Consider the following 27117-nt stretch of genomic DNA (forward strand, 5'->3'; position numbering starts at 1 on the left):
CAACTAGATCCAGCTCATTATGTAAGTCATCAAAGAACTCTTTGGTTGTAGTATTTATGATGATATTGATGCAAGTAAAAAAGATGCAGTTCAATGGTTCAAGTCAGCCAAGTAAGCTGGTACAATGCATGGACTAAACTGTTTCCATGCACTGAAAGGCACTCCTTCGTTATATATATATATATATAACGAACATAATCCTAGCTTTACGGCTCGACTTTATGAACCGAGCCTAAAATGTTCACGAGCTTGTCCAAGCCGAACTATACAAAGCTCGAAATCGACTTGTTTATTAGATGAGCCTAATTTTCGGGCTCGGGTTCGGCTCGCTTTGTAAACGAACGAGCCCGAGCCGAGCTTTTAAAGAGCCGAACCCAAACATGTTCGTGATCCAACTTGGTTTATTTGCAGCCCTAACCATAACCCGACCCCGACTTTTCTTCGGGTTGAACCCTACCTGAGTTGCACCCATACTCGTGCAATGGTCCCCTACAAATAGGGGTGCAACTCAGCCTATCCAAACTCGACCCGAGGAACCCTTTTTTCCCAACCTCAACCCATCCCAACCCAAGTTTTTAAGCTTACTAAAAAAATGATAAAAAATGTCGGGTTTCACTACGGTCAGGTTGCCCAATCCCTCAACCTGAACCCGAACTCAACCCAACCCGAGTTGCACCCATACCTGGAAATCCCTATTAAGAATAATCACGGGGCTAGTATTACACCTGTACACGCGGGCCAGTGGTTTTTGTTTCAGTGTAAAATCAAGTGTCCCTTTGTGCTGTGTTCTGTTGTTTTCTTTCCCATTGGGTTTCCGGCCGATCTCGCCTCATCTCTGACCTCGGGTCATCTCCAACCTCGCTCACGGTACATCCTCTCACTCTCTCTTCTTTGTTTCTTGTTTCTCTTCCCCATTCTTTCATTTTATTTTTTTTGAAACCCTTGTGCTCATCTTCTCCAATCTGAAATAGGGTTTCTATAAACCTGATTTAGTAAATCTGAAATAGGGTTTCTATAAATAGCTCTGTAAAATTGATTTGAGAAATCCTATTACGTGTTTTTGAGAAACCCTATTTGAGAATATTTACTGAAACGCTATTTCGGATTAGAGAAGACGAGAAGTTCTCGTCTCGGCCCGTGGACGAGAAAAGGAATCTCAATCTCAGTTGAATAGATTTTAGGTTTCAAACTCGAAGGTATCCTTTAACCATTGCTATTTCTTGATTCATGCAAATTTTGAATACAAGCTTTGTATGATCTATTATTTTAGGGAATACACCATCAATCTTCAGAAATGCCTGCATGTGTGGCACTGTTCCTTTTTTAAAGTTTTTATTGAATATGTTTTCTTTATAACTTTTGAACCATTTCCATAGTGTTCGAATTTACTTTTCAGTTCATTTGTTTTTTCTGTTTGTGGCTTAATGTGGATTTCTATTTAGAAGAAAATATTGACTGGGTTTTGATCTGAAAAAAAAAAAAAAAACCTGAACCCTAGACCCTAATATTTTTGGCTTTAGGGGTCTGTTAGGTTATTAATGATGCAGAATTTGCCTTATGGATGTTGAAATTTAAAGGGTGATGAAGTGGAATTTATGGGTAGCATAATACCGTGAAATTTAAGGTTAGTACATTGAGATTTCGAGACTCCTTCCATTCTAATGTTTAGATGTCTTGGATCAATGTTTTGGATTAGTTGACCATGAGGTTCACCTTCATGGTTTGTTGGGTCAAGAAAGAAAAGATTTGGGAGAAACAAAGATTAGGTAGAGAAGTTTTTCTTTCTTTCTTTCTTTCAGGAAAGGGGACTCAGATTTCTGATTTATTCGTCAAATCTTTCGACTCTAGGGTTTCAATAGTAAATAGATTATCGGAATAATCTTTCTGTCTTGGTCATCATCTTTTTCTTCGTTTTTGGTTGGAATTTAGTTTTTTAAGAATTCTTAGTGGAAAGGATCATGAGTTCCTTTTTATGTGTTTTTTGTTTATGGATTTTATCATTTCAATCATAGTTTCAAAAATCCTTTACGTCACCGTTAACTCGCCCGAGTAAATTCCCTTTTACCTTGCACGTTTTCTTGTCCGTGTTCACGTGTTGCCTACAAAATCAGTCAATACTCCTTTGAATCTCCCAAGGTAAGATCATTCCAACTGATTGCTTAGCTGTGCCAAGCGAGCAACCGGCCATGCAATGCCGATTCAGTGAGGATTTTTGGCTTCATCCGTCCTTTGAAACATTGATTTCAATGGTCTCCTGACAGGATAATGATTCATTTTAGTTTCTGGGTATATTGGAAAAAAGGTAAAAAAAATGCTTCACTCGATATTGTTGATATTCCATTTTTCTTTTCCAATACGATCGGTTGGGTTCTGTCTAACCATGTTGTTCTTGATTTCTATGAATAATGAGGTTTTTGTCTGAGACTCGCGAGTGTTGGTACCCTTTCCTTCTTCTTCTTCTCTCCTTTTTTTAAGTTCCTCCTCATTATTTTGTCCTCCCTTCGGCTCCATTTGGTTGCACAAACGCCAGGGGCATGTAGGGGTTTTGCTGGGTTTTCAAATGTCACCTCAACAAAAGCCATCATTTGGTTGCCTATAGAGTTTTGAAATCCAGGAAGACTCCCTGGGATATCTCCTTCCTGTCACCTTATCTGGCGATGTGACATGCTTGTCTCATCTTAGCGAAATCCAAGCAAAAAGATGTTTTTCTCTCTCTTCTCCCTCTAATCTGTCTCTACATTGGTAATGACACCCACCACCACTACTCTGTGAGGTTGAAAACCAAACACTACTTACCACCACTTTATGAGGGAACTGCGAGGTTTTAATTCACCACTTTCACCACTACTCTCTGAGGCAGCTACATGCAACCAAACAGACTCATGAAAAGTTTCAGCCTTGTCTTTGAAAAACAATTAGAAGATAGACTAGCATCTGTTAGTCACTATTGATGTACACTACAAGCTTATTTGGGTAGAAATGTGATTATCTACTGATTTGGTCAATATTCCGACATGCGACACTAACCCCTTACTATTAGTGGTCTTACTGGTTACCATTAGAGGTTCTACTGGGACAATCATGATTATCCATATGGTTTTATCACCAATCAACACTATATACTATGCTATACGGTTGGATGATTAGACAGTCAATCTGGTGGGACCTGCCATGGATGCTCCATTATACAAAGTCATAATAATCAGTCGATCGTAGCCATCAAGAATGGAGGTTGGTTCATTGAATATGGACAATTTCATATAGAGGTCATCTATATATCAGCTAGGATTGTCCAATGGGCACGACTTTGTCCATAGGGGTTCTCCATATGGGCGGCCTGGGTTATCCGACCTTACCAATCACATGTATATCAATGGATTATATTAAGAGAATGCATGAAAAACACTTCCATCACTATGTCCTGGAGTGCCTTTCAGTGCATGGAAACAGTTTAGTCCATGCATTGCACCAGCTTACTTGGCTGACTTGAACTATTGAACTGCATCTTTTTTACTTGCATCAATATCATCATAAATACTACAACCAAAGAGTTCTTTGATGACTTACATAATGAGCTGGATCTAGCTGCTGTGTGAATGGTGTAATACTTGGTTTACTAGTTTTCAGCTCCTAGCTACCTGAAGCAGTGGGAAGTGAGAGTGGGAACGGCAACACAAAGTCAAAAATAAGGTATTTGATAACCTGAAGCACATGGTAATCACAAGATTCTGAAATGGGAGTGGCACCCAAAAGCAAATATTTGTGCTAACTGTAGTTCATATTGAGGTGTATCTGTGATAAAAAGGCCGATTGCGCAAGGCAGCTTCTTCCATTGCACTTTGGAGGAGAGCTGTCTTATTACCATTTTCCCAAGTGGGAGAGTGGACGTCATAATTTGTGTTACAGAGGGTACGCGTACGTGCACCCCTCGCTTATACTATGTACTTAAATTGATTTATTAAAAGGGGTTGAGGCTCTAGCTCAATTGGTAGAGGCTATGTTCTTCGACCCTAAGGTCAGAGGTTCAATCCCAGATTACCTACCCCCAAAAAAAAAGGTGTAAATATTTTTGTATCAAGAAAGGCAATGTCTGTTTTTGTATCATTTTCCTAACTTGCTCCAATGTTCTATGTGAAATGGTACCAGGTGTGCCTTCCTCCAGAACGAATACAATGAATCTGGCAACACTATGCAGGCGAGTGAATCTCAAGGAGCTAGTTACGAATGTTCCGATATACGGTGCTCTTAGTGGTAAACCCATTAATTCTATTTGAAATTGTATTATGGGATTTCTTTATGGTGTTGGGCGCAGTTGGCCTAATGACCACTTATGCCTACTGAATTTCAGATGCATCCGAAGGAGGACTGAGCTTGATGTTTAGGCGTTGGGCTACTAAAAAGTCAGCCGGGTCCACAAAGAACGGCCGAGACTCCAAACCAAAGAACTTAGGTGTAAAGAAATTTGGTGGTGAGGTGAGTTTGCCCCCTAAATCAAAGCAAATAAATATCATCTCTCTCGATTAATGAGTGTTGAGATTAACGATTTTCTTTTGTGAATTGATTGTTTGTTGTTGCAGAGAGTGATACCTGGGAACATAATTGTTCGCCAGCGAGGAACTCGTTTCCATCCCGGGGATTATGTTGGGATTGGGAAGGATCATACCCTATATGCGTTGAAAGAAGGGTGTGTGAGATTCGAACGCCACAAGCTGAGTGGCCGCAAGTGGGTGCATGTTGACCCCAAGGAAGGCCATGTTCTTCATCCCATCTACACAAACAAAACTCTTGAAGCCCACAACAGTTAGCTAAGGATTTGACATGCAACTGAGTAAATATGTTTCTTTCTTCTCTCGCAATCATAGCTTATGTTTAAACTTAAATTACTTGATTTGGATTCACTTAAAGAACAACTAAGCTCCTGTGATGGCAATGGTTGGGCGCTAACTTCTATGCCTTCTTTTAAAGAAAACAACTTACTGCAGGTGATATGGGTATTTAAAGGGGGGCCATTAGAGCTCATTATCTATCAATGCAAGGGCTTTATCAGTTGATTTGTGACTTGTTTGGCCTACTAAAACCTTCTGTGCCACGAAAACAAAGTGGTGTGCTAACTGCTAAGTCATGGCACTATATGACGACAATAGATGTTGCAGAAACAATGTTTCAGCATGATCTGTTAGTATCCTTTCATTGGTCTGATTAGGGCAATTATACCAAATACATTTAAGGATATCCCAAATACATGTCTTGCAGGTGAACATGCAAGTACAGTTATTGCAGTGGGTCTACACATGCGATCCTTGTTTTTACAGCATATTATATAGATGCCATGAGAACCCTTTTGTTCTGCTCTCATTGGTATCACACCTAGAACCTCATTATTATCAAGACCCTTTATTTTTACCTACATGATAAAACTTCCATCGGAAACAAACTTTTTTCCATCCATTGATAACATGATAGGTTTTATCTGCATGTACAGATTGTGTAGTATGTTGAAATGTCGCCGAATTACAAGTGTAGTATAGTCTGAGAAGCTGGATCCCCTGATTAGTAAGTCTGAGCTATAGGAGAGGGACTGTCTGATTTGGAAGTCGCTCTTGACATGGTGCTAAAAGGATTGGGTACAAAAATATAAAGAAATTCTATAGTCGACTACAGATTAAGAAGTGCTATAGGCATGGTGCTAGATGGAAATGGACATGGTGCGAAAAGGATTGGCAAACAGTATTACTGTTTGCCATTGGGGCATAGATGAATCTAGTGTTTCAATGTATTTATAGGGTCTAAAAGTTCTATGGTACAAGTGTACAACTACAGATTAAGGGCCATTCCGGTCTAAAATTCAACTTGATCAAAGTGCCATTTGGGCATAGATGAATCTAGTGTTTCACATGTATTAAAAGGGTCTAAAAGTTCTATAGTACAAGTGTACAACTACAGATTAAGGGCCATTCCGGTCTAAAATTCAACTTGATCAAAGTGCATTTTGCATGCATGTTTCAGAACCCCATCATTCTAGAATTGGGTACTGTTAACTTACCAACTTCTCCAAAAGCTTAAGCTATTGGAGAAAGGCGTTATTTATCTTTTATACTTTAACACTCCCTTGCACGTGTGGCCCACTTGGCAAACACGTGGCACATGTGGTCCCACTTTAAGCTGATCATTGCATGTGGATTTTCGCTATCCGGGAGGTTTGAACTCGAGATCTTTGGCTCTGATAGCATGTTAACTTACCAACTTCTCCAAAAGCTTAAGCTGTTGTAGAAAGGCATTATTTATCTTTTATACTTTAACAGGTACAAAAAGTATAAAGTAGCCATTTTAGTCTACTTTACAATCAGACTTAATGTAGGTGGACTTGTCTTATGTTTGGCTAGTACAAAGGATATTATGCCCAACTGACTACATTGAACGTCTTAAGTATCTCAATAATGCATCTTAAACACAATCATCAGATGGTTCAAGAGAAGCACATTAAAGCTCTCAAATTGAGTAGTTTGGCATTGAAAAAACACAATAAACACAGTAATGAAACACGGACATCAAAACAGACATGGACCTAAGACCGAGATCACAAGAGTTGATATATGGAACTGAAGGTTTTTAAAAGCTCAGCGTGTGATTCTGTCTTTTTCTCTTTTCTTCATCTTGTTGCAAGCAAGAACTAGTGGCCATTAATCCCATTGAATTGCTGGAATTGTAGTAGTCATCCCTTTGCTACACAGCCTTCTTGGCTGAGGATGCGAAGAGACCAGATGAGGGTGTGCCTAGTGTGCTTTTTTTCAGCCTTCCTGTTAGGGGATGTTCTTGATTATTTTTTTGAAAGATGACATATTTTATTGATACTATAATAATTACAAAGGGGACCAGAGGTCCCACTTACATTACATAGTATCGGAAAAGGCTGACAAGGTTATTATACCCTTATACCCTGAATCAGACCAGAGAAGATTTACCCCTCAATCGAACAGTTACTTTTCGCCGACCTCCACAAACAAAAAGCCTTGTAGTAAATTACTTCAACCCTCATTTTCCATCACCAGGAAAATTCAGAAAACCAAATTCCTGATTTCTGAAGAAATCCCAAGTTCATTGGGGATGTTCTTGATTATGTCGTCATGGAACACTAGAAATTGAATACCCCCTTAGTTTACCCAGTACATTGAAACAAGGAAAATTAAATCAAGGGTAAACCAATACAGGGTATGTAGATTACTATGAAATGGATTGCTCCCTCATATTTATCCTCACTGGAAGAGACCCGAAATGACTTTTTTTCATCTGTTTTTTAGCGTTGTAATTGAGAAGGTCACATTCTTGATGTTTATTACGTGAGTTACATTTGGTCCCACATACACATCTGTGTGCAATTTGGACCATTGATCTGTTGGATCATCATGAAGCGGAACCGTAGCCAAGGCCCTCCGATTTTGAGTCCGAAACTGATTTTTGGACTCAAAGTCTGTTCTCAAAATCCAAAACGAACGGAACCTTAATGTAAATTTGAGTCCAATAATCAGTTTTTTGGCTCACAATCAATTCTCAAAATCCAAAACAAACCAGGCCCAAATAAACATCCCATTCTTAAGAGGAAGGCGTACAAGAATCAAGGGACTAGGACCATCTCATCAAAACGGGCTAAAGGCAATGGACAATACCATCTCATCAAAATGGGCTAAAGGCAATGGGCCATGGTCGATTGAACGGGCCTGATCAAGTTCATGTTGCCCTTGGGACCCAGAAAAATGATTATTTTGAGGGAGAAGATATGTTCGCCTCCTTTTCTTCCCAGAGTAGACATGGATACACTTGAGCAGGTAGCCAAGAATAGGGGGCAAATGTAACACTCAACTTATTTTCGCCACCCATTTTAGCATTTTTCCTGTTTCACTCATTTCAATTCTGCTAAATAGATATCATAGATACATCACACTTTTTTTAAGGGAGCAGAAGTTTGAGAAATGTCATTGAGATAATTTTATAATCGTCACAAATGCCCAAAAAAGGGCGTATCAGCACTTACAAAGAATGATTAAACCTTTAGATTGCCTCTGATCAAGTCACTCAAAGCCAGAGTTCGATTTGAATGGAATGGAAAATGAAATTATTCTCTTTGTTTTTATGGGCTTGGATTGCAATAGAAAAGAATGGAGTTGCAGTAAGAAAGAATGAGGATGTATGTTTCTTCAAGTCAATGCAGACTCTAACCAGTCTGAAGTGTATTCGTAAGCCACAAATGTGACGGCGCCTGCTGGGGCAGCTTTGATTATGGAGGGTACAATGCCCTTGTAAAGGCCATGCCAGCCCTCCATCTGTAAGATCCTACGGAGTGCGTCATGCATGTTTTTGTAGGCCAGGTGCTCTACTCGTGCCCCGTACTTTGGGTGCCTTTGTAGTCCTTCAATCTGCAATTGTGTTGAAAAAAAATCAGATCCATGTATTTAAAGAAGCGCGTTGGTTTAAGACAAATGGATAGTCAAAAATAAATGCCGATTTCATATATGATCAAATTATCATTGATGGTATATGAGATTCGAAGAGAAAGTACGACACCCAATGAGCGAGAACAATGAAATGGTTAAAAAATGGGTACATATTAGTCATCCAAAAGCAAAACAGAAAGTAACTGCAGGTATCTTGATCATTTCAGATTCAAACAGATAATAACCATAGGGTGCACAACTTGGTTCAATTTTTGGGAATTTGGGTTGAGCTTTTACCATAAAATCAGGCCGGGTCCTGGTTTATTCCAATTCATTTTTTAGCAAAAGCTCGACCCAACCTGACCCAAGTTGCATACACCAAGATAGCATGGATCAAGTACTTGGATAATGAGCAGTTAAAGCAACTCAACAGTACATCTATTCAATTTGAAGGTGATATAGAACTGCCACTCCCACCATTTAAGAGTAGTGTATCTAATCAGCTACATATACTATGGTTGCTCATAAGAGCATTATGATAAGGAGCTGACAACTGCACGACCTTGTATTGAGATGGACACCACTCTCTTTATTCTTACACTTTTCCTCATTGGCTGGTATGATTCTCAACAAACAATCAACATCTAATCAGAGAAATTTAAAATGATGAGAATAGTGCCAATATCAAAACAATGTACCACAGATATCATCTCCCTTATGATGAATGAAAGCCAGATTTTTGAAAATTTTCAGGGGACTAGTAATATTTACATCAATCCTTGTTAAGAAAGAATGTGGATTGTTTACTAGATGGCAGAATCTGGGTTAGTTGAGGACCATCAGTCCTTTCAGCAGATAATTGGAGCTGGCCAATCTACTTATTATTAGGCAAGTAATGAGCATGTGAAGAAAAACCCTATATTTGGGATACAATTCAAAAGACCAGAATGAAAAGGCAGCCAAGGTCTCAGATGGTCTGGCTCCAGGTTCTGCTACATGTGCCTGTCATCAGAAAAGTAGTTGTTTTTGGAGAATGGAGATAACCCAGAATTCTTGCAAATGGGTTGGGTGAAAGTGGAGATGATCCAGAATCAACACTTGCGATCGACTCCAAAAAAGAAAGATCCATTTGGCCAGTAGATGTGTCTTGTGCTTGGAAGCTGAAGAGACATCAAATTACTTAATGTTGCATTGCCCTTTCTCCTCACAATTATGGATCAAGGCTATGCGAGCATTTGGAATGTCCTGGGTTTGCCCACGTACTATCATAAATGTATTACTACATTGGAGCAATGGCTCCTTTGGGGATGTTGGCAGATTGGTATTGTCTGGAACATTTGGAAAGAAAGGAATAGGCGCATTTTTGAGGAGCAAAATAGGAGTTTGAGTCGGGTGGCATCGGACATCAAAGTGGAAATTATCTCCTGGGCAAAATCAAAAAAGAAAATCCCTTTTGCCATTGGCGACATCCTGCAAAATTGGTGGACAATAATATGGGATAGAGCGATCAGGGCTAAGCCCCAGCCTAAATGGAAACCACCACCTCCGGGTTGGTATAAATTAAATTTCGATGGGAGCTTGATAGGCAATCCAGGAAGGGCTGGGATTGGGGGGCTCATCAGGGATGATAAAGGAAAAACAATCTTGTCCTGCTCCGGACCGGCAGGGGAATGTGATGCAAATGAGGCCAAAGTTGAAGCTCTCATCTTTGGCCTTCGATGGGCCCATGAGCACGTTATGAGTGAGGTGATAGTGGAAGGTGATTCAACCAATGCAGTAAGCTGGGCATCAAGCAAATCCAAGGATCCTTGGAGGATCCCAGGTTTGATTGTGGAAATATTAGACCTTATGACTATTGAAGCCGAAGATAGAGCATCGAAGGAGATCTGCAAATGAGGCGGCATACTCTTTGGCTACGGAGTGGGTTCTGCGGGAATCTACACTGATTGTATTATTATCTATTCCCCCTATTTAAAAGTATCTTGTAAGAGTATGTAATGTAAGTCATGGGACAACTTATCCTAGACTAATCCTATTGAAATTAATGAAATGTCAATTTTCAAAAAAAAAGAAGTGGAGATGACCCAGGATTCTTGCAAATGAGTTTGGTTGTGTTTGGATGTACGTGTAAATAGAAAATTAAGGTTCACTTTTAAACCCACATTTGATAGGAAAGGGTTTCTGATTAGCACATGCAGATGCCATGGATCAACCAACCACAATGGTGGTCATATATCAAGCAGTTGTAGTTACTACATCTGGAAAAATTCTCAGTCCCCTAGTTTGCAGCTTTTTTCTATCTGAGGAATTCCTTCTTTACATATTATGGTAGTAGATTGCTAAGAGCAAGATATTTGTCTTGGAAAAATGGGAAATGAAGGGAACAAAAGAACTGGGTAGACACTGGATATGGAAGCGATATTTTCAGGCTCTGAAAAACTACTAGATAACAGCAGAAGAAAGGTAAGTATTTCATATGAAAATGATGACAGAATGTAATTTCTATGTACGACTACACTTTAAATAATAAAACAACCAGTTCATGGCATTTAAGCAACTCATTAACAATCAGAACCGCTTGGAAAACCAACAAAAACATATGCTTGACCGGGCACGGAAATTGCAAAATCTGGATTATGTAAAATAATCGAGCATTTTTCATATTTCCCAATATGATGGTTTCAGATAAGCTGCATTACTAACATCCAGCACCAGATTTTTCACTTTTTAGATGATGGGAAGGAAATTTACCTGGAACCTCTTCTTGACCACGTCAAGAGGATGACAGACAGCTTTGGCACATGTTCCAGCTGCTAAACCACAGAGAAAAAGCTGGAAGCTCGAGAGGCTGTCAACTGGCTGTGTTGAACTTAGACTAGAAGATCTGTATCTGTTCCATCCCTACAAGTGATCAAAATGTTTGTATCAGGATGATAGTAGAAACCCAAATAGCCGCTTTATTTGAGTACAAAATTGAAACATCCACGGAATAATAATATTTGCAAGTCACCACCAATTGCATTTAGTCAAGATTAAACCATTAAAGCCCTAATCATTTTCATATTGTTTCCTCCAATTCCAATGCTAAAAATTAGGCATGATGATAATAGACGCCATGTAAGGCATAAGTCACAAATATCGTTCTCGGGAATTTCTCGGAAAGGGAAAATCTCGGGATATACGGGATATATTATTTTTTTGCTTTATTTTTTGGGGTTTATATAAATTGAGAAAAAAAATATAAATATAAAATTTCGTTAAAATACCGTAAAAATATCGTGATATTATCACGATATTATCTTGGCAAATGAAAATATCGCTATATTTTTAAAATTCTCAGTATTATTTCGTGATTTTGTCATTTTAAAAAAATGTTGTGATAAAAGCACTATATTTTGAAAATAGCGGAGATATTTGAGACATAGTGTAAGGCCCAAATGACGTGACTTAACAAGCAGATTAGCAATACTCATCTTGGACAAGTGGAGAAGGCATCACAAGACTGATGATAAGAGATGATTCTTTTTTTTAAAATCAATGACAAGAGATGATTATTTCACTATTATACTTCCTTTGCAAAGCTATAAGTCTGTTGTTGCTGTTAATGTTCTTCCTTTTATACACCCTCAAGTTGTAAGTTGGGTTCATCTTTGTTTAAGGTTATACATGTATATTATCAGAGCTACCAAACAGGTGTTCTTTCTATATTATTAAGAAAAAGAAAAAAAAGAAAGAACCAACCAAGTTCCCTGACTGCAAATTGCTTGGCAATTGGGCTGCCCTGAACATCAAACTTTGATCACCTTCAAAGCTGACGTTGTATGCCTGTCCATACATCGACCTACCATTAAGCATTTCTTGGCTGTGAAGCTGATCTTAAGATATGTTGACGGCAATCCTTCTTTGAACAATAAAAAATGAAAAAAAAAGAAAAAAAAAGAAGGGAAAAGTTGGGAGTACAAGTAACGGCCCATGGAAGCTCATCTTGGACCTCTAATAATTGAAGAAGATTCAGCCAACGTAATATCTTGGGCAACCAACAAGAAGAAAGGCCCATGGAAGCTAGCTACCATCATTGTCGAAATTAGAGATCTTATTCAGATGGTTAATCCTCAAATTCATCACATGAGGAGATCGGCAAATGAAAGAGCGGATAAGTTGCCAAAAGAGGGGGTGGACAAGTTGTGAGTACAAGTACTGGTAAATGGAATGGAAGACGGAGAGATCATCATGAATCTTGGGATTTGGTTTTTCTTATTAGCTCCAGTTGAGTGCTGTCCAGTAAGCACAAGTCAGAATTAAAGCATTCTTGGTGTTCCCTTCCGAGGTCGTAATTCAGAATCTTCTTTTTGTTTTGTTACATTTGGCTGATGTTTGAGCAGCGAGGTTTGGAGGTCACGCAGCATGAGTGCACGTGTAAGAGATTGGCAAGGGTCTTGTAAATTCATGGTGGGATGACTCGTCCCCATGGATGTAATTCCGAAGTTGTTTCTTAATTAAAATTTGTTTTTTTTAATGGTCTTAATTAAAATTTGTTATCTTTAAAAAAAGGAAAGGAAAAAATTACAAAAGGGGAAGAGAAAGCACCCCTCTCAAAAGAGCTTTACACCCTCTCTAGCCAAGGAATCAGCCACCTCATTAGCCTCTCTAAAATAGAGGCAAAAGAGATATCAGCGTATACATGTCTAAATTCTCATCCACAATGTCAACAAGTCTCCATGTGAAAGCCCGGGCAGTTGCATTGGAGGAGTCACCTTGAAGCTTGAACACAACTTTCTCGTAAATCACAAAGCGAGATGCAAAGAACACAAGAAGAGCTGATGGTGTGGTGTGGCATCATTAGAATCTTTCATGCCTAACAGAACAAAAAAGGCTTTCAATATCTCTCTTTGGTCATTTCTAGAACACTACCCACCCTTGCGAGACCTGGGTTACCGAAAAAACTACCTCTAAAGTTTCAGTTCTGTTTCCCTTTAATCTTTTGAAAGAGAAAGAACATAAAGATTATTAAAAGGAAAGACAAATACGGGGCAGATATTGCGCCAGGACAAAAACATTTCTACATATACCCTCTTTAGCCAAGGAGTTCACTTTCACTACATCATTGGTCTCTCTAAAAAAATGAACTAAAGGAGATATCATTTCCTCTATACACGTCAAGAATATTTTCCACTACATGGGCTATTTGCCAAGGCCCTATGCTACAACAATATACCCAAGAAATGACATTGGACCTATGTTGCATAGATTCTTTGCCCCGATATGCCAGATACGTGTCGACACGCCTCCGCACCCAAATCAAACTTGGATTCACTTGAGGCACATCCGGATTCTTGTCGTAGCCGTGTCCCGTACGAATCCTCTTTTTTCAGGCGAATCCGACTCATTGTTGTCTCTTTTAAAATGTGAATCCTATATATTTTCCCTAAGTGTGTTTTCTTCTTAACTTTTTTATATGAAAGCACAAGTCACACTCTTTTAATAAAAAGTTAAAAACCCTAGCGCCTCGAACATCAACCCCCTTTCTCCTCCTTCTTTGGCTCTTAATAAAAACTCTAATGCCTTGACCCTCCACCCTAAAAAATTTTATGAATTTTTATGCGCGCGCGCACCCATAGGAAATGGTATCTGCGCTCGAGCACAGAAACAGGGTGGGGCCACATTTTTTATGGGATCCAAAGCATTCATTTGATGTCCACCAAAAATCAGTTCCATTGGATCACTTTAGGGTGTCAATTTGTGGGGCCAAAAATGGACAGATTTGTGGACAAACAGTATCTGTCCATTATTGGCCCCACAAATGGACACCCTACGGTGGTGATCCAATGGAGCTGATTTTTGGTAGGGCCCCCCATCCATGATGGGGCCTTCCAAATGAATGGTTTGGATCAACACCCCCCCCCCCCCCCCCCCCCTCCCCCCCCCAAAAAAATAAAATAAAAATGCCCCCTCCTGCTGTTTCCAGCACTCGAGCACAGATAAGCTATCTGCGCTCGAGCGCAGGCAAGGTTTTAAATTTCGGTTTCAGTACCGATTTCGGACCTCACCGAAATCCGAAATTTGGTATTTTGGCTCGAAATTTCGGCCAAAATTTTGTAACAATTTTTTAAAATAAAAAATGGCATTTAATCGAAATTTCGAACCGAAATTACTGAAATCGGCGAAATGGCATTCCGCGAAATTTCGGTCCCCACCAAAATCGTAATTTTGGATTTCGGTCGAAATTTAAAACCATGAGCGCAGGAACCCTTCTCTCTCTCTCTCTCTCTCTCTCTCTCTCTCTATATATATATATATATATATATATATATATATAGAGGAAACTGTTGGTGCGCTTAAGCTCACCATTTTTTTGGTGCGCTTAAGTTGTTATAACGCCTCCCATTCGTTTAAATGTTTGGGTCCCGCTTAAGCGCACCAATGGGAGGCGTTATAACAACTTAAGCGCACCAAAAAAATGGTGCGCTTAAGCTCACCAACAGTTTTCTCATATATATATATATATTATTTTTCTTTTTTAAAATTTTATTGTATTAAGAAATTACAGAATCCACGAATCCTACTTTTTAGGGTTTGCCGAATCCGACACCTCGAATTCATGTCGGATCCCGACACACAAATCTGAATCCATGCAACACAACATTGGACGAGTCTCCTTGTAACCACAACCTCTCTCTAATTCTTATTGAAACAATTGAAGACCTCTAAGGAGAGTGCACACTTGGCTTCCTTTGAGTACTCATATCCACCTGGCACGAAGAAGCATTTACCATCAGCATTATCATTTCTAAACACATCACAAATCCCACATGCATTGGATTTCCCAACGAACACCCATCAAAATTCAACTTAATGAAATAGATATTGGGTGGATACACCTTAAACATTTATTCTCCTTCGACCGCCTCCCTCAATGGTCTCATTACATTTCCTAAAGAGATCTTTCAGCCATGGTCCCCAAAAAACTTTACTTGTAAGCAACCAACTAAAGATTAAAATCTTAATATCAAATATGCTTCTTCCAATAGATGAAGCTTTGTCCTTGAAGACAATTATTCCTCCCTCTCCAAAAGACATTCCACTGTGAATGGTGTCATAGCCCAAAGGACCTGGCCCCCTTTACAAGATGATAACTCCTCAATTACTTCAAAAAAAAAAAGGTGAAGAAAGAATTCGACAAAAACCCAATGCACTCAAAACCACTTGAGGACCAGTCTAAATCTTTTTTGCCATCTTGGCTAGTCTTCATAGTCGAGAAAATTGTAGAGCTTTTCATTAATTATGTGTTATGCGAGGCCAATGAAATTGCAGATTCATTCACTAATAAGGTGTAAATAAACTAGACTTGTGCATTGGGAAATTTCCGCCTCATGCAAATTGAACCTGTTCTGCTGATTCACTTATAAAATAGTAAATTATCAAATATGAAAAAGTGTCCGTCAAAAAACGGTTATGTTTGAACTGAAAGGATCATATTGATGTTTTCTTGTCAGTGCCTAGAAGATCCTCATATGTACTATATAGGAAAAAGGAAAATTCACAAATATATGAAAAAATGACCCAAGATGCTGAGGATGTAGAACATTACCATGGCCCATCGCTTGAATGTGTCATAGGTGCCAAACTGCAAGCCGGCATACGGAATAATCTCAACTAGAGTTGGGGACAATCCAGCATACATCCCACGAAAGCCACGGGTGCTGACTATATCAATGAAAGCAGATCTCATGGTCGAATACACCTGCATACAAGGCATCTCAGTTTTGTAGAGGCTTCATACGTTATTTCATATGTCACAAATACCGTTCTCGGGAATTTCTCAGCAAGGGAAAATCTCGGGATATATCAATTTTATTTTATTTTTTCGGGTTTATATCGGGAAAAAACAATAAAAACAATATATATATATATATATATATAATTTAAGAAAAAATATAACATAAATTATCTTTAAAATACCGGGATAATGATATTTTCATTTTAGAGTGTTTTGATTATCTTCCTCCTTGATTTATTGTAATTTTCTTTTCTCTTTGTTTCCTTTTTGGACCATCTCGGTTCTGTTTTTAATAAAAACTGCCTTATTCAAAAAAAATATTGTGATATTATCGTGATAATTTATGATAAAATGAAAATATCACTATATTTTTAAATCTCGGGATTATTTCGGGATTTTATCGATTTATAAAAATGTTGCGATAAAACTGCGATATTTTGAAAATATCTGAGATATTTGTGACAGATTTCAGCTAGTCTGTGTATTTATGAATGTGGCAATGTGCATCTGTGGGAACAAGCCATATAAAGAATCCTAGGGGCAGCAGCAGAACAGACGGCAATTAAAATGACCATTCCTTTGTATAAACAGGTCACCTAATCCGGCAATGTGGCCATTTCAAACTGCAAATGCCCCTGCGACTAGCCCCATTAGTGCTGCTAATTATTCTTTAGTGTTCAAAATTTGTTTCTCGTTTTGAGATTTATGAGCTTCTTCTTTTTCTTTTTCTTTTTTATCATAACTAGTTTTGAAGGACAATTGATATGTGAGTTGTTGGGTACAAGAACCATAAAGCTAGAAGGACAACTAACCCCAAAATGACAAAGTAAAGATAAGATAACATGATTAATCATCAGAGGAAATATACAGATGAAAGTACAACAATTTCAGAAAAGAAAAGTGCTACGGCATCGCCAGAACCTTCTAAACAATTTACATACAATAGGTAGAAAAGAAATAAAGACTAAGGGCACTTGCACATGGATAAGAGAAGCTACCAACAGAAATGAAAAAAAATAGTATAAGCATCTAAAAATAAAAAGGGAAAATGTCCCATTTTTTAACCCATGTTTACCAGATCAATTGTCCGCTTTGGACTTCATCATTCATAATTCGCCATGCATGTGTGTGTGTGTGTGTGTGTGTGTGTGTGTGTGTTTGTGTTTCCTATTGAGTTTACCGATTCAAAAAATAAATGACGTGAGGGTGCAGGAGGCCATAGGTTTAGATTGTGATATAGTTAAGATTTAACATTTGTTAATTATAGAAAAATTATCATTTATAATAGTACTCAGTAGCTTAAGAGAAATTTACATTTCAAAGGTATAAGGTTTTCAATTATATACTGTAAAGATACAATGAATTTAAAAGCTAAGAGAAAATTCAAATTTATAGAGTTTTAAATAGCCTAGTGGACCACCAAACTTTTCCAATTATATGACCGCTTAGAAAGCCACAAAATAAAAACATTAACTATCATAATTGTTTTGAACCATGCCAATCTAACTTCTTCAAAATCACAATCACTAAAAGGATTTACCTTCGGCTCACCCTGCGATGCTAAGATGGTTCGCACAAGATCAAATGGATATGATCCAACGGTCGCAGCACATCCTGCTAATGCCCCACTTACATAAGACAGGTAAGGACTCAACTGAATATGATCCTCTGCACATTAACAACACAACAGGTAGCTAAAATGAAGAGAATGAGCAAAACAACAAAACCAAATGGATTTTATGAAATTACGGACATCCTACAGTAAGTAATTGAAGAGAATCACAGGTATTTTATTCCGGTGACATATTCAATACATGAGAATGATTTTTACAATTGACAAACAAGTAAACCTTATTAGTTGTAGTGATCTAGTAAAAGTAAGATTTATTTGTATCATTTTTAATTTGTGAATAATTTTTTTATCAATTAAAAAAATTATAGATATAACTTGACCATATTGACCTGGCGCCAAAGTATCTATCAAGTCAGAGTACCCAAAAAGAATTGTCGGAGGTGGGTACCCATTGAATTTGACATTATGGGGGATGAAAGAATCATGACTAAATGGCACCCTGTAGCAGAAGGAAATCAAATATTGAAAGGTGTCAACAACCAATAAAACTGTAAGTCAGATGATTAATTATACCGGGGACAGAAATCTGTATCAATCCTGCAGGTCATTCTTGATAGGACCTAACCAAGTTTTTATAGGTATAAAAAGCTATGCCACATAAACAAGCCATCAACATGACTAAAAGCTTGGGTATCTCAGCTGATAATTTATGTTTTTGCCTACCATCTGCACTGCCTATAAATGAAATTAGGTAGAACTTACAAAGCTCTTAACATTACCATTTCATTGGCATGTGCATATGTGTGTGTGAACTGGTCCATGAGTTCACTGGTTACATAATAATGAGATCCATGTTAATTGGACTTGGTGTCACATGCATGAATATGGCAAGCATGTTTACTGTTGCCTAACACCACTATAGTATGTAGAACTGTTGATAGCAGGATTTGGGCCGTGGGTCCCAAAGGGATCTTCTCGGTATGTTCCTTTTTCTACTAGGTGGTGAAAGGCGGTCAACTTTCATTTAGGTGGATGTTGATTTGGAAATCGTGTGCTCCACCCAAGGTCCAAAGGCTTTTGTTGGAACGTGGCTCACCAAAAGTGCAACACATTAGATATTTGCAACAGGAAAAGTTTTAAGTTGGCGAACATGTGCGTGCTTTGTTGGAAGACCGAGAAATCATCAATATGGTTTTAAATTTCCACCAAAACTGACAAAATGACCGAAATATTTCTATTTCCATAGAGTGATTATATCTTCCCCTTATATGGGCCAATCCGGAGAGCAGATGCAAACGAGGTGGAGGCGAGGGTCCTCTTTAATCGTTTACATCTGTTTTCCAAGAAGCTGGATGGAAACTGGTTGTGGAGGTGAACTCGGCGAATGCTACCTCTTGGTCGAAGCAGATCTCCTCTAGACAGGGGAGAATTGCTGGGATAATTAATAAAGTCTCTGATTTGCGTTGTTCTCTTTCCTTTTCCTTTACTTAAAGCGCAAATGAGATTGCAAATCACCTAGCCAAGGGCAGTGTAAATAAAGGCTACGTTGTGGGGCGATCTCTACCCCTTCTATTACTGTTTTTGCTCTGTTTTTTTGTTTTCTTTTGCTAGTTCAATAAAAAGCCAAGCATGTTCACTGATAATCATGTTATAGTACACAGAGACATGACATGGTGTTTGACAAGATGTTCACTTCTTCCCTTTCCATTTTTTTTTGAATGGTTACTTCTCCCCTTCTTTTACGCCTTTACATTCAGCAATAAGCTCCATGAAAGACAACCATGCAAGGACCTAGTGCATAACAGTCAAAACATGGAAAACAGAGAAAAGTATTGCACAAGAAAGGACAAGATGTACAAATAGCATCAAAGGGACATGACATCATTGCATTGTTTTTGTAACTAATAAATGGATATACAGAAATCACTGCATTTTTTTTAAGAAATAAATGGATACATGCAAATACTATGCCCAAATAAAAACTGCAAAAGTTTTTGAAAAGCATATGCCTTTACAAGATATAAAAGAGCATCAACACCATGAGATGAAATCAAATATTATTTCAAAAAACTATTGTAATGGAACTGAGACAAAAGAAAAAAACAGTGATTTTATTTTTAGGCATAAGCAGAAATTAGCTTTGTATGAAATTTATGTGCACATTAATAAAATTTGCTATCATTTTAAAAAGAAAAAAAGGAAAAAAAAAAAGAATTTATGCGTACATTCAAGGGGCTAACCTGTTTTGGATGAACCTGATGCAAACGTTTTTAACTTGTGTAACACCGTAAATTGTATCGCAGTGTAGGGCATAACCATCAGTAGTGCTGGGACATTACCTCTCCAAAAACCCTGTTGTAAGAAAGTATATTGAATAAAGCCAAGAACAAGTATAAGGTATTCCCAAATTTAAATCAATCCTTCCTTTTCTATTCTTTTGTATTGCATTGTAGGGTATGACTATTAGCCTTTATTGGTATGGCGATAGACAAAACGAACTGATATACAAAATTAAGAATATTAGAAAACAATGTTCTGACAAAAAAACACGAGCTTGGCTGATTTTCAGTGGTCAGGGAATTCAGTCTCAAACCATGGATATGATACATACTAGGAGACTTGATTGGAACATAAAGATCAATCAAAATACTTCAAACCAATACCATTCTAATATATATATATATATATTAACCTAGTTGATCCACCAGGTGACGCTACTGTTGCCCCAATAATTTAATTCTGCTAACCCATTGGGGGCATTCCTTTTTCGTTAACTGAACTTCAAATTTTCATGGGAGTTATGCACATGTCTGCTACAGATTACTTCACTATCGGGAAAAAATACTCTCTCGCAACTTTGTTAGCAAGGAAAAAGCATAAAAATGACTAAAAAGAAGAAAGGAAGGCGAGGAGGAAAAAGGGGGTAAAGAAGGTAGAAGACAGAGTTTCAGGAAAATTTGAACTCGGCGTAGGTTCTCAGAAAAAAAACACGAACTTGGGTAATTTCCAATAGTCATGACATCGAGTCTCACCGTGGATATGATACATCCTAGGTGTCACGATCGAAACATAAAGATCATTCAGAATCTTTCAAAACCAAGTTGATCCAGTTGTTGATGCTACTATTTCCCAATAATTTAATTCCAATAATTTGATTTTTCGCATGAGCAAGAGTTTCAGATTATAATAAGCATGTTCAACGCTCTTCAACAAAACAAGACTGACCATGTTCCAAGTGTAACAAATAGGAAATTCATGCAACAGCCTCACAGTCAACTTTTTTGGCAACTATTCACAATTCACACATGCACATGGATAGAAATTAAAATTATCAAAACAGATCCACCTAATGTCTAATCAACCACGCAACAACAAAATAACAATTTGTAATATTTAAAAGTCAGCCTCATTCAATAACGGGTAGAACACCCAACTAATATCAAGATATCATTTCCAGTCAAGAGTAAGCTTCCATGAGATGGAGTGGCAAATACCAGAAATCCTTCCTCTCTAAAGATGTCTTTAGTTGCTTGGAATATCCCAGTATATTTTGATGTTTGATACAATTGTCTGCGAAGCAAAGCCAATGAAGAAGTGGGCTCCAATTGAACCTGTCAATAGTTACAGAAACAAAATTTCTCAAAATCCAGATATATGGTATGCAAGATACAGATTTCCAATTGAACCTATACATGTAAAGTGGGACATGCCAAACTTTAGGAGTTCTCCTGAACTATAGGCATCACAGCTAAATAAGCATAAAAATAAACAAAGGCTGAAATGAAAGGATACATCCGTGCATAATATTCATTGCCCCTTTATTGGTAACAAAATATATATTTTTAATGGTTTGGTAACAAAATATCTAATAACATGTAATTTCCCAACTGGGATTTAAAAAGCCCTCTAAGAAGATCACAGCTTGCTTGTTTAAGGTTCTGTTTCAACACTTCAGAAAAAGAAAATTAACAAAGATATAATGCAATGAGTAGGCTATGACCTTCACAAGGATAGATTGAACATGAAATGTCATCCCTATAAAAAAAAATATCATAAGTACTGGAACTGTGTGCTAAGGTTCAACCTGTGTCACAAATATCTCTGATATTTTCAAAATATTGTGTTTATCACAACATTTTGATAAAAAGACAAAATCCCGAGATTTTAAATATATATAGCGATATTTTCATTTTTATCATTGTTAAAGTATAAAAGAATAAATAATTACGCCTTCTCCAACAGAATAAGCTTAGCTTTTGGAGTAACTGGTTGTTTCACATGGTATTAGTTCAAAGGTCCTGAGTTCAAACCTCCTTGATGTCAAAAATCCACATGCAATAGTCAACCCAAAAGTGGGGCCACATGTGCCACATGTAGGCCAACCCAAAGAAAGAGGGGCCACACGTGACGGGGAGTGTTAAAGTATAAAAGAATAAAATAATGCCTTTTCCAACAGCTTAAGCTTTTGGAGTAACTTGTTGTTTCACAATCATAAAATATCACGATAATATCACAATATTATCCTGATATTTTTATGATATTTTTATTTTATATTTTTCTTAAAATTTATATATTTATATATTTTTTAAATAAATTTATTTTTATCGTTTTTCCCTGATATAAACTTTAAAAAATAATATTTTTTTATAGATCATGAGATTTTACCTTGCCGAGAAATTCCCCAGGACGATATTTGTAATGTATTCAACCCTTTGCAAAGGGACAACTAATAAAGTCTTCATTTAACAATGCAATGGAATAGGATATGACAAGTCCGAGGATTGGTTAAACATAAAATGTCATCCCTAAAAAAATATCAGATGGAAGTAATAGCAGTGTGTGCTAATTCCAGTGGAACCAACAGTGATAGACAAAGAAGTCAGACTGATACCAACTGTAGCTCACTTCCTCAGCCTCTAAAGGCTTCAAGTTGTCCATACAGAGACAGTGTACTTATGAGAATCACTTAGTCTACTTCTTGGAGTCCTAATTTAAATGAACTCAACAATTTCTTTGAGATCTCCTCATGAACATATATCTATAATATATATTAATCATGTTTCTTTCCATTGTCATTCATCCTTTTTTCCAAGAATTTTTTTTTTTTTTTTTTTGAAAAAGTTTTTTCCCTACAAAATCGCCACAACTAATTCAACGTGTTCAAATGTAAACTGACAAAAATCAAAAGTTCTATGCACCGTGCCTAACAGAATCATTTGGTACCCTCTCTGTCCTTTAATCAAGGCGCCAATAAGGTCGAACAAAATCGATTTGTATTTAGATTTTTTTCTCACATAATCCACCCATTCCTTTCGTAACACATTTCTTTCCTATTCGGCCTTCCTTCAAGCCTTAAATAAATCCTAACAAAAAAGATTTAGTTCTATGGATTTGCTACAGACCATCACCAAAAACATTTCGCAGGCCGGCTGTTGCAAGAGAGAGCAACCACATAGGCTCGCTTTTTAATAGATTCTCAAATCGATTAATTGCAAAGTTTTTAATAGACCCAATTCACTCCCCCTCCAACACCCCCACCAACACCCCCACCAACTTTTTAATGGCATGCCAGTTGACGTAAATCTCGCAGCCCGAAGGAGAGGAAACGAAATAAATCCAGCAAAGGAAATCGTTTTAAATTGTTTTCAAGAGAATCTGTTATGGTAGGATTATTTATAGCACTAAATCTGTTTTGTTATGATTTATTTAAGGCTTGAAGGAAGGACGAATAGGAAAAAGATGTGTTACGAAAGGAATGGGAAGAGATTATGAGAAAAATAAAATCTAAATACGAATCAATTCCATCCGTCCTTATTGGTGTGCAGATTAAAGGATGGAGAGAGATACCAAATGATTCTATTAGGCCGGAGTGCGTAGAACTTTTGATTTTCATCAGTTTCCATTTTCGTTCATGAGGTGAACACGTTGAATTAGTTGTGGCGATTTTGTAGGGGAAAAACTTTTCCAAAAAAAACTTTTCTCGGAAAAAAGACAAAGAAACTTGTTTAGTGTGCATGTGTGTGTGTGTGTGTGTGTATAATATAATATATACTAGTCTTCTAAAAGGATCGAGTTGGATTTTTGGAGTAGAAGCTCCTCTTTGGTTAGTTACCCCCTCGAGTCGTAACCATATTAAGAATGGACTTTTTTACTGAACCATCAACCAGTCTATGGTGATTGAACTGTGATATTTCTGAAGTTTAGAGCTTACAAGAAGGAAAATGTTATTAATAATTAGGTGGCATCAAAAACTAAAATGTATAAGAGCAAACATAATGTTCCTCAAAACAAAGCTATTAGAAAGGAGGATTGTAGGAGATGATGTCCCCTTTCATAATTTGAGAGAGCCATTCCCCACGAATCATTCTTGAGCATGATGGATAATTATTGAGTAAGAAATTGATGCATAAGCCATGGAACAAACTCCCACACTCCTAAGGAAAAAAATTACAGAGAACAGTCCATATTTTTCTGGGGTTCACACTTCACAATAATGCAATGATCACGGCATTGATAAAATATACTGTCCCAAGCTCATCCATTTGTGTGGGGTGTAAGACTTGATAGACCTACCATTCTACAAACTTCATAAGCTTCTAATCTGTATGTACTTCTATGTGTACAAATTCTTTCTAAAAAGCATCTCTATACTTAAATCCACACAGCACTTTGGATCCGCGACAAGCATAATCAAGTTTATACAATCCAATAAGAACTGAATTAACAAGTAGCATCCTTTTTTTTCAAGAAACAAGAAAAAAATAGCATCTTCCAATTAAAAAGAAATACCACCTTACAAGTATCTATCTAAAGAGAGAATAGAGATGATTCTATTAACAAGTAGCATTAGAGAGTTTTTTTTTTTTTTTTTTTTTAATTAACAAGTAGCATCTTCCAAATAAAAACAAATTACCAACTTATAAGTATCTATCTAAAGAGGGAATAAGAAGATAATAAAAAACCCACCTGAAATCTGATCTTGATAACATCGAGAGGCGATGTCACTGTTCGAGAAATCCCACCCGAAATCGCCCCAGCCGTAGTATCTATCAATGCACGCCTCAACTGCCCTGGCTTTTCCATCACCATAAATCCACACCCAATAATGCTAAACCCTACTGTATGAATTTAAACAAAAACCCAACAAAATAAACACTCCAAATCAGGCAAACAAAAGCAACACATACCCAACAACAAATAAAAAACAGAGATCATGGGTTTTCATTCATTAAAATTTCTGTTTTAATTTTTTGCTTTTCCCCCTTTCTTTTATTTTACTGAATAGCTTAAAATATCAAACCCAATAGAAAAAAATTACATGAAAACGTTTAAGATAACCCAAATTACATGAAAAGATTTGCAGGTACAGAGCAAGAAAACAAACCCAAGAATAGGTTTATTGGAGAATACCTGAAACTTGTAAAAGGCAGAGACAGAGCCCACATTAAATAGAGAGAGAGGGAGAGAGGGATGAAATATTCCTTTATTGACGAAATATCCCTTTTAAGACGATTGTTTAGGGTTATGTCGGCTTAGAGTAGAGAGATTTTGTAGAGATTTTGTGACTGCGCGTGTGTGAGCAAGCGTTGAAGACCATTGTTTGACCAGCGTTTCTATTTTTTATATTTGTGGTCAATAATACTATCGCCCATGAGGTACCACGTGATATTTTAAGTAATTTTAAGCGACTAGATAGGTGGAAAGTTGCCAAAACAAAACAAGAAATTGAGAAATTACTATGGCTCTGTTCACTTGTTTTCCCGATAAAGGTAAAGAAAATGTTTCCGGGGAATCTAACGTGGCATTAGGAAAAAAATTCGGGAATCTGTGGAGGAAAAGATTTCGCTAGACCGTTTCTAGACTGTTCACTTGCGCATGAAAAGGTTTCCAGGGAAATTGCTTGCCCTTCTTTTTGCACTAGTTTTTCAGGGAAACGAAATCCGTGTATTTTTTGTCGGAAATGAAATCCCTAAAGGGGGGGAAATGGGCTTTTCCATGTCATTTTTGACTTATTGCAGAAATTCCACACGTGTAATTCTATTTTCACTGGAAAGCAATTGAACACCATAATTTTGTCCTGTCAAGGAAAAAATATTGTTTTCCAAGGATTTGCTTTCCAGTGAACGCAAGTGAACAAAGTCTATGTTAATTAATGTGTGCGTCAACTAAAGATGGAGGCCATGTGTATCATTTTGGACCGTCCAAGATGTGGTACAATCATAGCTGGTTTTTTAGTCGAAGATTGAAGTTCATGAGATAAAGGGAATGATCTGCTTTTTGGGTCCATTTGGATGGCCATTAAGTAGGGAAAGGAAATTGACATCACTTTCCTTTTTCAAAATATGTTTGGATGATTTTCTCTCGCAATCAAACATTCCATATCACCTGCAGATTTATCGAATAAGTGCCTTTACTCTCTCCTTCTAATTCGAGCGGAAACGACTAGAAACATAAAGGGAAAGTATGTTAAACTATAAAAGATAAATAACGCCTTTCTCCGATAGCTTAAGCTTTTGGAGAAGTTGGTAAGTTAACATGATATCAAAGCCAAAGGTCTCGAGTTCAAATCTCTCGGATAGCAAAAATTCACATGCGATGGTTGGCCAAAAATGGGACCACATGTGCCACATGTTTGCTAAATGGGCCACATGTGCAGGGGAGTGTTAACTATATAAGATAAATAGCGCCTTTCTCCAATAGCTTAAGCTTTTGGAGAAGTTGGTAAGTTGAGGGCATGTTTGGCAACACTTCTCATTCTCGCCTAAAGAGTCGGGCGGAAACGGAGTGATGAGAAATTTTAAAAACGGTTATTTATCGCTTCGAGGAATCCTATTTTTTTAGTAAAAAAAGTAGCAGAAAATTTTGAAACGAACCTTAGCGGGTCACGTAGCCGAACATGATTTTTGAGATTTTTTTGGCTTTCGTCATTCTCCACCGCTAAAAAAAGGGGAAATCCCGTAAAAGAATAGTTGCCGAACACACCCTAACAAAGTACAACTGGTCCCCATCTTTGTCCCCTGCTCCTTTGAGGCTGCGTTCAGTTTCAGCAAATCTTATGCTAAAAAATGCTCTGGGATCGGCTATTTAATCCACCATTATAGTTGTCTTGCATGTCACCGATCTGCAATGAAGATTTGTGCCCGCAATAACTTTCAACTGCTGTGAGTAAATGGGCAGAGAAGATACAGGGAGGAGGTGCACCATACATAGGGTGCATTCACATGTATTATTAGAGTAGATACACCATACTTATGGTGTGTGCATGGTCATTAAGTAATTAATTGAGCATGTGCTTGGTTAATACTTAACTATTGGTTGAGAGTTAATTGAAATCTTAT

General features: G+C 37.5%; 2 protein-coding genes across 5 annotated transcripts; one reads left to right on the forward strand and one right to left on the reverse strand.

Annotated features, from left to right (window-relative positions):
- Nucleotides 1-708: 708 nt before the first annotated feature.
- LOC143858086 (uncharacterized) lies at nucleotides 709-5060 on the forward strand. 3 transcript variants are annotated; one of them, XM_077368732.1, is made up of 5 exons: nucleotides 709-867; nucleotides 3628-3690; nucleotides 4147-4251; nucleotides 4349-4473; nucleotides 4578-5060. In XM_077368732.1, exons 3-5 carry the CDS (start codon nucleotides 4173-4175, stop codon nucleotides 4803-4805), a joined length of 432 nt encoding a protein of 143 aa, XP_077224847.1. In that variant the 5' UTR covers nucleotides 709-867; nucleotides 3628-3690; nucleotides 4147-4172; the 3' UTR covers nucleotides 4806-5060. The 3 variants fall into 3 exon arrangements, with proteins under 3 accessions (XP_077224847.1, XP_077224985.1, XP_077224920.1); XM_077368805.1 differs by having other exon boundaries at nucleotides 717-867; nucleotides 3621-3690; XM_077368870.1 differs by lacking the exon at nucleotides 3628-3690 and having other exon boundaries at nucleotides 711-867.
- A 2862-nt stretch (nucleotides 5061-7922) lies between these two features.
- LOC143858261 (mitochondrial thiamine diphosphate carrier 2-like) lies at nucleotides 7923-25364 on the reverse strand. Of its 2 annotated transcripts, none has more exons than XM_077368992.1 (8): nucleotides 25190-25364; nucleotides 24746-24894; nucleotides 21274-21390; nucleotides 20020-20131; nucleotides 17747-17874; nucleotides 16018-16170; nucleotides 11181-11330; nucleotides 7923-8411 (listed from the first exon to the last, which is right to left on the reverse strand). In XM_077368992.1, exons 2-8 carry the CDS (start codon nucleotides 24866-24868, stop codon nucleotides 8193-8195), a joined length of 1002 nt encoding a protein of 333 aa, XP_077225107.1. In that variant the 5' UTR covers nucleotides 24869-24894; nucleotides 25190-25364; the 3' UTR covers nucleotides 7923-8192. The 2 variants fall into 2 exon arrangements, with proteins under 2 accessions (XP_077225107.1, XP_077225057.1); XM_077368942.1 differs by having other exon boundaries at nucleotides 24746-24897; nucleotides 25190-25363.
- Nucleotides 25365-27117: the final 1753 nt, after the last annotated feature.

Source organism: Tasmannia lanceolata, unplaced genomic scaffold (genome assembly GCF_043159265.1).
Source record: "Tasmannia lanceolata isolate RefF3 unplaced genomic scaffold, GAP_Taslan_0.1 ptg000002l, whole genome shotgun sequence".
Classification (NCBI taxonomy): Eukaryota; Viridiplantae; Streptophyta; class Magnoliopsida; order Canellales; family Winteraceae; genus Tasmannia; species Tasmannia lanceolata.